The sequence below is a fragment of the Trichomycterus rosablanca genome, chromosome 1 (genome assembly GCF_030014385.1).
Source record: "Trichomycterus rosablanca isolate fTriRos1 chromosome 1, fTriRos1.hap1, whole genome shotgun sequence".
NCBI lineage: Eukaryota > Metazoa > Chordata > Actinopteri > Siluriformes > Trichomycteridae > Trichomycterus > Trichomycterus rosablanca.
This window is the reverse complement of record NC_085988.1, coordinates 29,862,834-29,877,754: the sequence shown is the minus strand read 5'-3', so window position 1 is coordinate 29,877,754 and position 14,921 is coordinate 29,862,834. Positions and strand designations below refer to the sequence as shown.

The 14,921-nt window shown below is 39.9% G+C and overlaps 1 protein-coding gene across 1 annotated transcript in view; it reads right to left on the bottom strand.

Moving 5' to 3' along the window:
- Positions 1–14,921, bottom strand: part of fanci (FA complementation group I) — a 28,697-nt gene that overhangs the window by 1,487 nt on the left and 12,289 nt on the right. The window contains exons 21-35 of the mRNA XM_062991199.1: positions 13,696–13,878; positions 13,118–13,239; positions 12,851–13,012; positions 12,577–12,756; positions 11,495–11,661; positions 11,305–11,390; positions 9,680–9,796; positions 9,533–9,584; positions 6,911–7,038; positions 5,120–5,185; positions 4,586–4,679; positions 4,200–4,384; positions 3,430–3,486; positions 209–268; positions 68–130 (exon numbers count right to left, since the gene is read on the bottom strand). Coding sequence (XP_062847269.1) covers positions 68–130; positions 209–268; positions 3,430–3,486; positions 4,200–4,384; positions 4,586–4,679; positions 5,120–5,185; positions 6,911–7,038; positions 9,533–9,584; positions 9,680–9,796; positions 11,305–11,390; positions 11,495–11,661; positions 12,577–12,756; positions 12,851–13,012; positions 13,118–13,239; positions 13,696–13,878 — 1,722 coding nt within the window. The remainder of the gene's footprint in view (positions 1–67; positions 131–208; positions 269–3,429; positions 3,487–4,199; positions 4,385–4,585; positions 4,680–5,119; positions 5,186–6,910; positions 7,039–9,532; positions 9,585–9,679; positions 9,797–11,304; positions 11,391–11,494; positions 11,662–12,576; positions 12,757–12,850; positions 13,013–13,117; positions 13,240–13,695; positions 13,879–14,921) is intronic.

Sequence of the window (14,921 nt, the reverse complement as noted above, 5' to 3'; positions counted from 1 at the left end):
AGATTAGTGCTGAGTACAGTAGATTCCATAAGAATATGTAAGGATTTCAGAGAATAAATATCCCTACAGAAGCAGCCACAACAGCATCCTCTTCTTTCTTTTTCTTCTTTTTTTCATTCCCCTCACCACTCTGTAAGAGTCAGCACAAATAACAGGTTTTTAAAGTGCAGGATGAACAGCAAACTAAAGAAAGAAGGAAAAATCTTACCTGTACATATGTGATGAATGAATAGCATTGAGGAGTAAGATGAGAACCGGAAAGCTTCACCTAGATACACCAGCCACAGATTAAGCAAAGATGAAATGAAATACATCACTGTTGTTTAAATTTCAGATTTAGCATATACAGTGCACTGTTTGATCCAGTTAAAAATATGCTAGTAAACAGTGGATGTAAAAAGTCTGTTTGTGATATTAAAAAAATCACATTTATTTCCACCCCTATTGTGACCTGCACAATTCAATTGAAAAACTGAAATTGACGCCTTACTCTTAAGTTATTTCCAAGGCAGGAAACGTATAGATATACTGTATATCCTTGTATATACAGTGTATCACAAAAGTGAGTACACCCCTCACATTTCTGCAAATATTTCATTATATCTTTTCATGGGACAACACTATAGACATGAAACTTGGATATAACTTAGAGTAGTCAGTGTACAACTTGTATAGCAGTGTAGATTTACTGTCTTCTGAAAATAACTCAACACACAGCCATTAATGTCTAAATGGCTGGCAACATAAGTGAGTACACCCCACAGTGAACATGTCCAAATTGTGCCCAAAGTGTCAATATTTTGTGTGACCACCATTATTATCCAGCACTGCCTTAACCCTCCTGGGCATGGAATTCACCAGAGCTGCACAGGTTGCTACTGGAATCCTCTTCCACTCCTCCATGATGACATCACGGAGCTGGTGGATGTTAGACACCTTGAACTCCTCCACCTTCCACTTGAGGATGCGCCACAGGTGCTGAATTGGGTTTAGTCCATCACCTTTACCTTCAGCTTCCTCAGCAAGGCAGTTGTCATCTTGGAGGTTGTGTTTGGGGTCGTTATCCTGTTGGAAAACTGCCATGAGGCCCAGTTTTCGAAGGGAGGGGATCATGCTCTGTTTCAGAATGTCACAGTACATGTTGGAATTCATGTTTCCCTCAATGAACTGCAGCTCCCCAGTGCCAGCAACACTCATGCAGCCCAAGACCATGATGCTACCACCACCATGCTTGACTGTAGGCAAGATACAGTTGTCTTGGTACTTCTCACCAGGGCGCCGCCACACATGCTGGACACCATCTGAGCCAAACAAGTTTATCTTGGTCTCGTCAGACCACAGGGCATTCCAGTAATCCATGTTCTTGGACTGCTTGTCTTCAGCAAACTGTTTGCGGGCTTTCTTGTGCGTCAGCTTCCTTCTGGGATGACGACCATGCAGACCGAGTTGATGCAGTGTGCGGCGTATGGTCTGAGCACTGACAGGCTGACCTCCCACGTCTTCAACCTCTGCAGCAATGCTGGCAGCACTCATGTGTCTATTTTTTAAAGCCAACCTCTGGATATGACGCCGAACACGTGGACTCAACTTCTTTGGTCGACCCTGGCGAAGCCTGTTCCGAGTGGAACCTGTCCTGGAAAACCGCTGTATGACCTTGGCCACCATGCTGTAGCTCAGTTTCAGGGTGTTAGCAATCTTCTTATAGCCCAGGCCATCTTTGTGGAGAGCAACAATTCTATTTCTCACATCCTCAGAGAGTTCTTTGCCATGAGGTGCCATGTTGAATATCCAGTGGCCAGTATGAGAGAATTGTACCCAAAACACCAAATTTAACATCCCTGCTCCCCATTTACACCTGGGACCTTGACACATGACACCAGGGAGGGACAACGACACATTTGGGCACAATTTGGACATGTTCACTGTGGGGTGTACTCACTTATGTTGCCAGCCATTTAGACATTAATGGCTGTGTGTTGAGTTATTTTCAGAAGACAGTAAATCTACACTGCTATACAAGCTGTACACTGACTACTCTAAGTTATATCCAAGTTTCATGTCTATAGTGTTGTCCCATGAAAAGATATAATGAAATATTTGCAGAAATGTTAGGGGTGTACTCACTTTTGTGATACACTGTATATGGTATAATGTATATACAGTATAAGGTATAGATCCTTGTATTAGCTTAGAGATTTTTGGCTTCACATAGGAGTCCTCATATTTATATTTGTGACAAAGTTAAATATAATTTTTGCATTGTTCTGGTTGAGAATATCTCTCACTGAGTTGGTCATAGCTAGTCGTTGTCTTTCCCTATGGTATTTAGGGCATTCTGCCACAATATGTCTTACAGTGATTGGAGTTCAACATAGGCTACAAAGGGGGGTGGCCTCCTCTTCCGTTATCAGGTATGATTGAGTAAGTTGAATGCATCTAATGCAAGGGAAAAATAAAACTGCAATAATGTGGTTGCATAAGTGTGCACATCCTCTTATATTTAGGGGCGTGGTTGTGTTCAGAAAGAACCAATCACATTTAAAATCAATTAAATAACACTCAGTGACACCTGCCATCAATTAAAGTGACTGATTAACCCCATATAACGTCCAGCTCTTCTACTAGGATTTTCCTCATGTTTGCTTCATTTCATCTTACAGGAAAAGTCATGGACAGCAAAGAGCTTATAATGTATCGAATGGAGCTCATTATTGAAAGTCAGGAAATAGGTACAAAAAATTTCCAAGGCAAGGAACATAGTGAAGCCATGTGGATACATTACAGCAACTTTTATCCAACGCGACATACAGTATGGCAACACAATTTGAGCAATTGATATTTAAGGTCTTGCTCAGGGGCACAACAGTGGCAACTTGGTGGTGGTGGCTAGAACCAACAACCTTCTGATTACTAATCCAGTACCTTAACCACCAAGCTTCACCATTCTTTTGCCAAGTTTAAGGTCTCTTGAAAAAAGATAAAGGTTTGAAATGATCCAAACAAAGCCCAGACTTTAATCCAATTGAAAATCTTTGGGGTGACCTAAAGAGGGCTATAAACAGGAGATGCCCTCATAATCTGAAGAATTTGAAGTGCTTTTGCGAGGAAGACGGGACTAGGATTGCCCAGTCAAGATGTGCCATGCTGATAGACTCCTACCCAAAAAGACTGAAAACCGCCATAAAATCAAAAGGTTAGTTTAAGGTTTATTGTAAGTTTTTATTCCCCCACCCAATAAGCCTTCATTTTGTTTTTCAATCAATTCACACAGACTATAGGTCACATTTAGATGAAAATGAATCTGAAATAATTCATTTTTGTCTCTTTTTTTACATCACAAAAACCAAGTATTGTAACAGGGGTGTGTAGACTTTGTATATCCACTCTGTCCCCATTAAAATTAGACATTAACCATAACCGGGGTCTTACCAGTTTCTCCAGACGAGCAGGGAGTTGGCCAGGATGTGATGCACACACCTGGATATACTGTAACAGAAAGAGAAAAACTGACTTGAAGAACAAATGTCACATCTGAAGGTTTAGAGCACCAATCTGAATTTTTGCATTTTTATAATTCTACTATTCATCTACAATGCTGTGAAAAAGTATTTGCCCTTCACCTGATTTCCTCAACTTTTGTCAATTTGTTAAGTTTTAATGTTTCAGATCTTCCAACTATTTTTAATATTAGATAAATACAACACAAGTAAACACAAAATGCAGCTCTTAAATGATCATTTCTTTTTTTCCAAGATGAAGATTTATTTAAAACCAGTATTACCCCTAAATCAGAGCAACTGGTTGTGCCACCCTTGATCAAACGTTAGAAACTTGTTAGTTCATTTTTATGTAAAGCCAAACTAAAACATCAAATTCGTTAGAAATATAGCATGTACTGTAAAAACCTGACCATGAATAAACATAATTTCTCATAATTGTTCCCCCCTCCCAATTAAATTCCTTATTATAAGCGCTTGAGCAACCCCTTATCAACGATAAGATTACCACACCGTCTTTGATGTGTCCAATCAACACGCGAGTGCGAACACTTTGCAGTGGTGTGCTAGCATATTAGACCGCTGCACCACCTAAGCGCCCTCCATAATGTTTTTAGCATTCTTATGACAGTATAATCCCTGATCAATATAATGTGCATTTTATATTTCAATTTCGTCTGTATTGCTGAGTGTAGCTCTTACATATTTAATAAGGGTGGTGAAGATGGCATAGGTTCGACTGAGCTCTCTGAGTAAAGCGTCTGTGCAGGCTCCAGGGGGCAGTGCGGTCTGTACTAGCTCATTTAGAGCAGTTAGCAGTGTTCCCAACTGCAGAGTCATGGCCTTCTCTACAAGGTCCTGCTGGGCTAATGGCTGAGTGGCACCTCCTGTCAGATAAACACATACATGCAATGTTCCACTACAATGCTTTCTAAACATTTAAAGGCATTCAGAACATCACCCTATGTACATGATATTTTAATCATGCTAAATCAACAACAGAGTTATAAACTTTAAGTCACTCACACGTGCATTAAATTGGAATCTTTTGCAAATACAGACACTGTGTCAGTGTATTTTAATGTCACCTGTGGTCTTATCAGACGTTAATTGGCTTTTTTTCTTGGCAATTAACCAGTCCACTTCATCCAGTACCCTGCCCACTTGGGACAAGACTAAGAGCTATAGAGAAAGAGAATTCATCAATCAGAACACTGTACTCATTCATTTAATGTCATATACTTTTTAAAATCAAAATGTTTATTTTTATTAATCAATGTTCATGTGGCACAGCGGTAAAACACACTAGCCCACTAGTGCTGAGATCTGAGGTTCAAATCTCTGGTGCTATCGGCCGGTCAGGAGTCTACACAGACATGACTGGCTATGTCTGAAGGGGGAATGGTCAAACAACCTCACCACTGGGAGGTGCATCTGTTGGTGAGCTCTTAGAGGCAGTTTTAAGACCAGAAAAAAGGAGGTATGCATCAGGAGGGGTATCTGGTGTAAAACTGTGCCAAGTGAAATATGTGGACCAGAATGATCTGCTGTGGCAACCAAAAAAATATGTGAGTAGCTAAAAGAAGAAAAATATTTTATTGTAAAGAAAGAAGAGAACTTACTGTGGTCGAAGCTGCTGTCTTCATGCTTATAATGGAAAAGTGGGACTGCTTCTCCACCTCCACGTCCTACAGAAAATTGGGGGAAAAAAGATAATCTTCTGCCAGCCACATATACAAACACAAGTATATACTAGGGGCCCTGGATATAAGTGCCATACACTGTCTTTGGCACCTTTAAAGCATTCTTCTAACAGAATGCTTTACACAATCTCAGTACATGTACAGTCAAGGAGGACTGGTCAAGGATAAAGCAGACATGACACAAAAACTGTAATGATTTTCTTAAATACGCTTTCAGTTTTAGCTAAACTACCATAAACAACCAATCACACTCACACTCTTCTTTTGCCGTGATCCATCAAATCCTAAACAACATTAACAGGGTCCTTATCATTTGGACCTCCCAAGAATGTGCACTGCAATGACTATTTCAAAACAATGATGCATGTCGCAGTGAGGTATATATTAAATGTTGGGCTGATGGTAGTTACTGGTAGTGCACGTGTTAAACGCAGCACATATGAGCTTAGCTGTGCCAAGGACCTACCGACAGTGCCATCAATTGTAGAGATGGGACGATCGATCGGCTACGAATCGGTATCGGCCGATTTTTAATCAAAATATGCTATCGGCGATATTTCCTAAAAGTAGCCGATCCGATCGTGTGATATATAAAGATCATGTTAAGTTAACAGCTCAGTGGATTGATCCAGACTTTGAGCTACGAAGCACCAACCATCACATCACCATTCATCAACAATCGTACAGAAACCACAGTGAAAGCTCTTACGATGTAATTTTGCTGATTGTAATATTTACTTTAAAAAGATAATTAAATCCGGTCACATCTAAGTCGATTCTATCAGCACGTTATATAAACTCCTGGTTCACTTTGGTAAATCGTAAGCGGTTCTTACTTGTGATGTAGATGAGAACAGAAGACGTTACAGAGCCAATCCGAGGCAAAAGTTTATTCATTACCAAATTCGTTAGTTCAGGATCATCTGCTGAACTTTTAGAAAACTTTTAGCTCCTTAGACGGAACGAGTCTGACTCGGTTACAGATCTGTGGTAATAGCAGTTTAATTAAGCTTTTTAATGAAGCTTTTTAATGTAAGAGAGTCACACAAAAGTTCTGTAGTAGCTGGTGTTTATTTAAAACCACGACATTTAATTAATAACAGTAAACACGGAGAGATAACTGAGAAGAGAAACTTACGCTTCACATAAAAACGAATCAACTCATGAATCAATAAATCACTTATAGCGATACTGTGAACAAAGCGTCTCTTCTAAAGGCGCACACACGCACGCGCGCTGCTCCGGTTTATCTTTACTGTGAGGCTCTTTTTAAGTTTATTTACTGCTAATCCCCCCGGAGATCGGAATCGGTGCCAAAAACCCCGATCGGTCCATCTCTAATCAATTGCTGACAAGTTGTTGGGCAGCCAACACTCATTGATGCCAGAGGGCATTAAGGCTATGGTGTCTGGTATGGCCCAGCAGAAAAGCTATTGTGGCCCAGCAGAACTGCTACTGTGGCTCAAATTGCAGATCATTTTAATGCTGGTGATGAGGTGAATGTGTCACAACACAGTGCACCAAACCCTTCTGTTTATGCAGCCGCATAATCACAGGCCAGTCAAAGTGCCCATGCTAACTCCTGTACAAAATTAAAAGCACCTACAAAGGGCAAGCAGGCATCAGAACTGAGCATCGGAACAATGGAAGAAGGCCGTCTGGTAGGACAAATCTATAGACATATGGATAGATGTGTATAGACACACATACCTGGTCTATGTCTCCAAGCTGGCTGTGGATGTCCTGACACATCTCCCACAGCAAAGACACAGGACTTTTATAGAGAACATGCAGATTAAACAGCAGAGACAGCAGACCCTTACTGAAAGATATGTCCTCTGAAAGAGAGAGAGGAGAGAAACATCACATACAGAGCTACACTATATGGACAAAAGCATTAGGACACTCCTTCTATTTTTATGTGTTTTAGCCACAATTGTTAACAGATGTAATAAATTAATTGTATAAAGGAAATTATGTGCTTTTAACTTTGCTGCAACAGAAGGGCCTTTTCTGTTCCAGTATGTACAAAGCAAGATCTATGAAGACATGAATAAATATTTGCCAGCATTTCCCAGCATTCCCCTAAATTACTTAATTTCATTAATGTTAACAATCTTTCTGCTTTCAACTTTGTTGATTCAAGTACTGAGATTCTGAGATCATTTCAAATTCGACTTCCTCCTCTTGTCTGCTCAACACTGCTCTTCTTCAATCAAGTGTCTGCTATTTGTTCTCCTGTAGCTCATCTGTGTTTCTCCTTAGGTTCTGTCCCCACTTCTCTTAAAATGACGTTCATCCTTTGGTATATTAGGATTGGCTCCTAACTCTCTCCGGTCCTATCTCACAAACAGGCATATCTTTCTATAGCTATTCACAACTCTCCTTGATCCGATCGAGGGTTGTTCAACCTGCGGTTGAGAAAATCTAAGAAATACACAATGGTAAACAAGTACTCTGCAAATGTATTTATTTATCTGTATATCTTGCCATAGTATGTTTAAAAAAAGCTTGACTTACACCAGACCTGGGCATTGTACGGCCCGCGGGCCACATCCGGCCCACGAGACATCTCCAACCGGCCCGCATGAGGTCCGTGGCAATTAAAAATCAGATGTAAATAAATGTACATCACACATGCTATATAACAGGATTGTTTTTGATGGGACCACTATGTCTTCCGCAAGTTTGGATTTACGTGTGTGCGAGTGTATCGGGTTTCACCGTAATGTGTCAGCGAACAGAACTGAGTGTGATTGACGGTGGAGTTTTTAACAAGACATGGAGTTCTGAAGTATTTATTTACTGAAGTCAGATGTAATGCTGTTTAAGGATCACAATTTAGGCTTTAAATCGCTGTTACGGTACTAAACAGAGAAATACAACAACATAAACGCTGAGCGTCACACCTGAAGCTTCACTAGCTAAACTGCAAAAGCAACAAGGACTTTTTATAAAGTTTAACACATCCAGAACTGAAGCAGTCAGGACCAGCTTTGTGATTTTAAAAAGAATATCCAACAATAACAAAGGACTGAAAAACAGCAAATGAGGTGATTAGACTCCAATCAAAATAGTGTAAAGTTTAAAAAACTGCACATTTTGTTCACATTTGTTTTTGAAAAATTAGTTAATAAAATAGTGAAATAATGTTGATGTTTTTACTCCGCCTACTTCTGATTGTAACATCTAAACAGTAACAGATTATCAGATCTGTACAATTTACTGCTTTTTATAAAGAGATCAAATTAATATTGAGCAGAATTAAGTTCACCTTATTGGTCCGGCCCTCCACAACAGTCCCAGTTTCTTATGTGGCCCCTTGGAAAATTTAATTGCCCACCCCTGAGTTACACTAAAATATATGTGCAACAAAGCAAAGTTAGGCTGTACTTTTTCTAATTCAACTACTGAGCTATTTATTATACTATATTATTACTATTATTTTAATGCAGTACACTAAAAACATCAAGCAAGAACTCATAGTAGAGTATTGGATCTACCCTAAACATGTTCAAAACATTCAAGAAACACACTGCAACATCTGCATACATGCTAAATCACTGAAACTATCATGCATGCAATGGCGCAGCTGTAAATTACTCTGACCCACTATCACAAAGATCCAGGGATTGAATCCACAGCGGTGCTCACTGTGGTACGATTACTGTTTTATTCAAGACCACAAAGCACTGCAGAGAGTGGTGCGCTTAGCAGAGCGCATCTTCAGGACTGCTTTCCCTTCTCCGCAAGGTGACTGCCACAGACGATGCAGCACCAGAGCAATATAAATGATGAAGAACGCCACCTATTCCAATAACTGCCTGTTTGACCTTGCGCAATCAGGCAAGCGCTTCCGCAGCCTGGTGGCTAGAATTGAGAGGCTCAGGAGGAGCTTTTTATCTCAGGTCATCTAAATCCTCAACACTGACATGCCCACCACAGTCTTTACCACCAACTCTAGGACTTTACTAATGTGGCTATTCTGTTATCTATTTTTTTATATCTCATTCTTACAGTCTAAGGAGTTGGGCCAGGTTTTACATTTCATTGCAGGTTGTATACTGTATATGGCTGTGATTGTGACAAATAAAATCTGGAATCTTGCTATCAGATAGTCGGGCATCTACATACAGACATAACTGGTTATGTCTGAGGGGAGATGATGGCCAAGGCCCTGTTATAGATTGGCTACCTGACTGGGGTCCTGACGCTGAGAAAGCTGGACCCAACACAATCCAGGACCAGGACTGAGCAATGGGAAAACATGAAAATAAGATGAAATAAAAGTATCCATAATAAATGTACAAAGAGGAAATAAAAACCGCTTACCAAAGCTGGTTTCTTTGCAAATTTTGACTGTCCATGTAATCATCTGGACAAACTGTCAAACAAAGGCACCATAATTTAGTTAGAGAAACTCCTTCTTAATAGACACCATTAGCACTGAACTGAAAGAAGTTTGTGGATATTAACTACCTGTTGGGAAGAGGGATCAAGCAGTCGTGAGAGCGAACCGAGGATGCTGACCAGCAGCTGGGCCTCTTTGCTATTAAAATCCTCCTCATTTCCACTCAGTTGGCTGAACAGAGCACGCTGTAGGTACACACAAACACACACAGGGCCAACATATTAAAGCAAGAACAGGCGTTGTATACCATTAAATCACAATGTATTTGATTACTGTCAGCATTTTCAAGCACTGGAATTTTAAGCACTAGTAAGAATATTAACAGACTCAACTAACTACAGTAACCTGTAGCTGCCTGGATTGCTCTTTTTGGACCAAACCACATTTACCACAGTCTAAATTTCTTCTTTTTCTACAAATACCATTTCTAAAAACAGCTTTGTAAAATGTGATAATAGAAGAATCTGTGATTTGTTGAATCTTTATTTACCTGACAAAAGTAGAAAGAAAATGTTTCACTAATCAACTTCATTGCAGTTTGTAAATTAAAACACATTTATAATTTGATACCTGGACAAAGGCAAAATAAGAGTAGAAAATTCAAGTTTCTTGAATCAGCATTGTACAATAAGCAGGTGAATTGGTAATTCAGAATAGAATCAAAATTGGGTATAACAGATGAATCCACCAAAGGATCAGTCTTGATTTGTTGTGGCTCACCACTGTGTTCCAAACTTCATAAAAGAATTGCCAATCAGTTCAAAAAGAACATTTCAAATAATTTAGTCTTTCACCATCTACTCTTCATAATATTGTTAAAAGATTCAGGGAATTTGGAGAGATCTCAGTAGGTGTAGGGCAAAAGCGGAAACCACTGTCGAATAAGCAGGAGTACAAGCTCATTACATGCTACTGAGAAATATAGCCTTTGAAGGATTGTTAGTACTTCAGAAAACCAGTGTCACTCAACACAGTCCATCACTGCATCAAGAAATGCAATCTGAAACTAATTTCGGGCATCAAATTCTCTTTGCCAAAGATGAAAAGGACCATCCAGACTGTCATCAGTGAAAGGTGCAAAAGCCAACATGTCATGGTATTGAGGTGCATCAGTGCCCATGGCATGGGTGACTTGCAGAAGTGTGAAGGTACCACTGACACTGTGAGACTGATGCCATCAATGCAAAATCTTTTTCAGGGAAGTCCAGCAAGACAATGCTAGGCCTCATTCTGTATGCGCTATAGCCGATACAGAACGCGTGTCCTTAAATGGCCTGACTGCAGTCCAGATCTGTCTCCTATTAAAAATGTATGATGCACCATGAAGTGGAGAATCAGACAAAGGTGAAAACAGACTGTTGAGTAGCAGAAGTCTCGTATCAAGCAAGAAATCCACTTGCAAAACTGTAACAATTCATGTCCTTAGTTCCTCCAAGTTTTATTAATGGGAAAAGTGATTGAACACAGGGTAAACACACCTCTGTCCCAATTTTTTTTTATTTTGCAGGCATCAAATTCTAAATGTGTTTAAATATACAACCTACTTTTAACAGATTTCTTTTTTATTGCGTTTTACAAAACGTCCCAGCTTTTCTGGAAATGGGGTTTGCATATTAAGGCGAGAATGGATGTAGCAGCATGTAGCATTCTACTGCAGGGCTATTAGTGTCAACCACAGAGAAAAGCTCACTACCTGAAACTGCCGAATGTAGAAGGCAGTCTTTTCAGTCAGGTTGGCATTTTCATTCTCTCCCTCCAACTCCTCCTGTCTGGAAGCATCTGAGTTAAAGAGAAACAGTCTGCTATTCCTGGTGCTTTGAAAAAGAAAACATTATAGCCTGAATGACACTAGAAGTTAATTATCCAGAAATATAGTCACTTACCAAGTGAACACAGGAAGCTGGTCACTTTGGTGGGGAACTGATGTTGCACAGTGCTGAAGATACGCAGTAACCCCTCCAGACACAGCAAAGATACACTTTGACTCTTTTCCTTCTTGTCTGTGTCTTCCACAGTCGATGGAATGTTAGTGTACCGCCACATTAGCACACTAAGGTAAAAGAAAAGTATTTTAGTTTGTTGAGCATGCTGGTTATATTGTTTGAGAACCCCTTTAGTCACACAATACAACTTTAAGCATTTACTTATTTATTTATTTATTAGGATTTTAACGTCGTGTTTGATACACTTTGGTTACATTCATGACAGGACAGGTAGTTACTGGTTGCACAAGATTCATCATTTCACAAGTTTGTCAAACACAGTCATGGACAATTTTGTATCTCCAGTTCACCTCACTTGCATGTCTTTGACACGGGGAGAACATGCAAACTCCACACAGAAAGGACCCGGACCACCCCACCTGGGGATTGAAGCCAGGACCTTCTTGCTGTGAGGAATCAGTGCTACCCACTGAGCCACCGTGCTGCCCACTTTAAGCATTTAACCAGTGATTATGAAATCATGACTAAATCCAAACATGCAACAACTGATGATTCAGTGAAGTCCATCACAGCTGATTCAGTGAATAGTCAGATATCTCAAATGAAACACACGCGACAAATTCGAGAATGTGCATGGACACTGAGAGACATGTCTTGAAGCAAAACCTTGCATGTGGTGGGCATGGCTTATCGGATCCTTGTGACGTCAAACAAGTTTCAGATTAGGAAAAACAGTGATAGAGACAAACAAAATGCTGATGAAAGTGAACCGGAAAGACACTGTAAGCCAAAAGTGTGTGTATGTTTGGTCAAAGTGTGAATGTCGCATTCTACCTGGAAGTCCTGAAACGTTCGTTGTAACGCATCCAGTGTGTACGGCCATGTTAAATTAGAAAATGGATTTTGCTGCACGACAACAGGCCAGCGCACTGCGGGATCCTTGTGGGCCAGTTCTTACCTCAGCTCACACTGTTTTAATAAGTTACAGTAAAGCATATCTATATTAGTTTAAAGAAAGAGACCTGGTAATGTCACAGAGATGGCGGAAGGTCTTGTCAGGGCTCTGGCCATCAGGCCCATCTGTGTGGCCCGTCTCCTCCAATTGCTGGACTTTTTGTAGAGCCACGCTCACAGAGTAGCGCAGGAACTCTCCACTGGAGCGCAGCACTGACAGGCTCTCCTCATGAGTCTGAGCGCTGTCTCTGCACATGAGAACATAAAACAACTTATTTACCAGTTTCACTTGACCTTAAAAAAAAAGATGTACACACTTTTGGTGCATTCGCTGTTACCCACCGAAAGAGAGCAGTTAGCAAGATGGATACAAATCCAACAGAGAGAAGACTGCGTGGGGTTTTGTTCGATGAGGTGCGGCCTTTGCCTGATTTTTCTTTTAGGATTTCAGCCAACTTGTGGTAGCGATTGAAGAGCTCCAGTATGTCCTGAAAACGGTTCTTACTGCTCAGAAAAAAGGTCAACTATATGAGTACTATTTTCTTAGACACAAAACAAATCAGCTGTAAAAGCCTTATAGTAGTTCTAAAAACACACAGATCAAATTACTTGTAGTTGGCCATGATGAAGTTGTATTCGATGAGAACCTCATACAATCCCATCACCAGCACAGAGTAGATACTATTCTTCACCCCAACACTGGATGCCATGGAGAACTCAGCAGACTTATCCTGTGAGAAACAGAGAATGTTTCTGTAGTCATAAGCTGTCTAGAAGACACTGATGCTAGGTTAGCCCAAAATTTTTCATCAGATCACATAGTGAGAGAGTCTCTGTTTTTGTGATTTATTGGTATTTAATGCTTTCCAGCTTAGTGCTTAGGTGACACAGTGGTAAAATCATTCCAGCCCAATACCACTCAGATTCAGTATTCAAATCTATTTCACAATGGTGGCTGTTCTGGTGTCTACACAGACATGATTGGCTATGTCTGAGAAAGGAATGGCCAAAAAGTCTCACCACTGTGAGGTATACTTGTCAGTGCGTTCTCAGTACCAGTCCCAAGCCTGGATAAATATAGGGAGGGCAGCTGGTGTAAAAACTGTGCCAAGACAGTTATGCAGACTAGAATGATCCACTGTAGCGACCCCTAATGAAGAAGCAGCCGAAAGAGAAACAATGCTTACCAGCTCAAAATCTTCCAGCTCACACTTGATCATGCGCCTAGTTATACTTTCTAATATTGCATGGAGCTCGTCCTGAAATCCTCCTTCATCATCCAGATCTTCATCATCACTGTCACCTTCAGAGGGTGTATGAACATTCTGATACCACAGAAGGCAGTGGATGGTACAGGAAACCAAATGACCCTTAATGAGGGAAAACAAAAAATAATAAAGTAAAATGGTGAACACTTAAGGAAAATAAGCAGTGAATATAAGCATAATATTTATAAACAGCAATTACTTAATGTGATTGTCAACATGGAAAAAATGTCAAAAGAATGTGACCAACACCTTGTGGAATCCATGCCACAAAGGCTGTTCTGAGAGCCAGTAGTAGTATGGTGTGTAGCATGTGGTCATATTACCAAACGTTCAAATTATAGTAAAAATAAAAACAACACATTTTGGTAATATGTCAAGCAGCAATGACTTAGGTAAATCTACATCTGCTTTTGATTGATTGTAAAATGTGTGTAATTTAATAAACATTGGAAGTACAGGATATAAAGTATTGAAAAAAACAGTATATTGTAGGCAGAAGTAGAAACTGTAAAAAATATAAGACTAATATACTGTAAGTCTCTTCTGAAACACAACCTGATTTTTATAAAGTTACATTATTTGACTATCAGTGGTGCTCAACTTTGTGTGTGTGTGGCGGGGGGGGGGGGGCATTCTACACTGATGAGCCAAAATATTAGGAACACCCACCAAAACTGTGCATTGCAATGCCTATTTCAAAACAACGGTGCATGTTACAGTCAGGAATATATTAAATGTTGGGATAATGGTAGTAAACGTGTTGAATGCAGGCATAAAGACCTAATGAACTTTGATAAGGGCCAAATCATTATGGTTTGATAACTAGGTTAAAGCATCTCCAAAACAGACAGCTGTGGCGAGTACCCACCAACGGTGGTTTAAGGAGGGACAAGACATAAACCACGTCTTGTCTTGTACAGAAGAACTACTGTGGCTCAAAAACTTAAGATCATTTTAAATCTAGTAATGAGGTGAATAAGTCACATCAGCATTCTTAATAAGTGATCACCTTAAAAAGCTCAAAACTTTCTACATCATTCAAAGAATAATCCATCAAGACATTTTAGCAACACAAGAACTAAATACGGTCTGCAATCTAAACTAACTGAGATGAAATAGATAATTAAATAAGTAAAAAGCTAAAT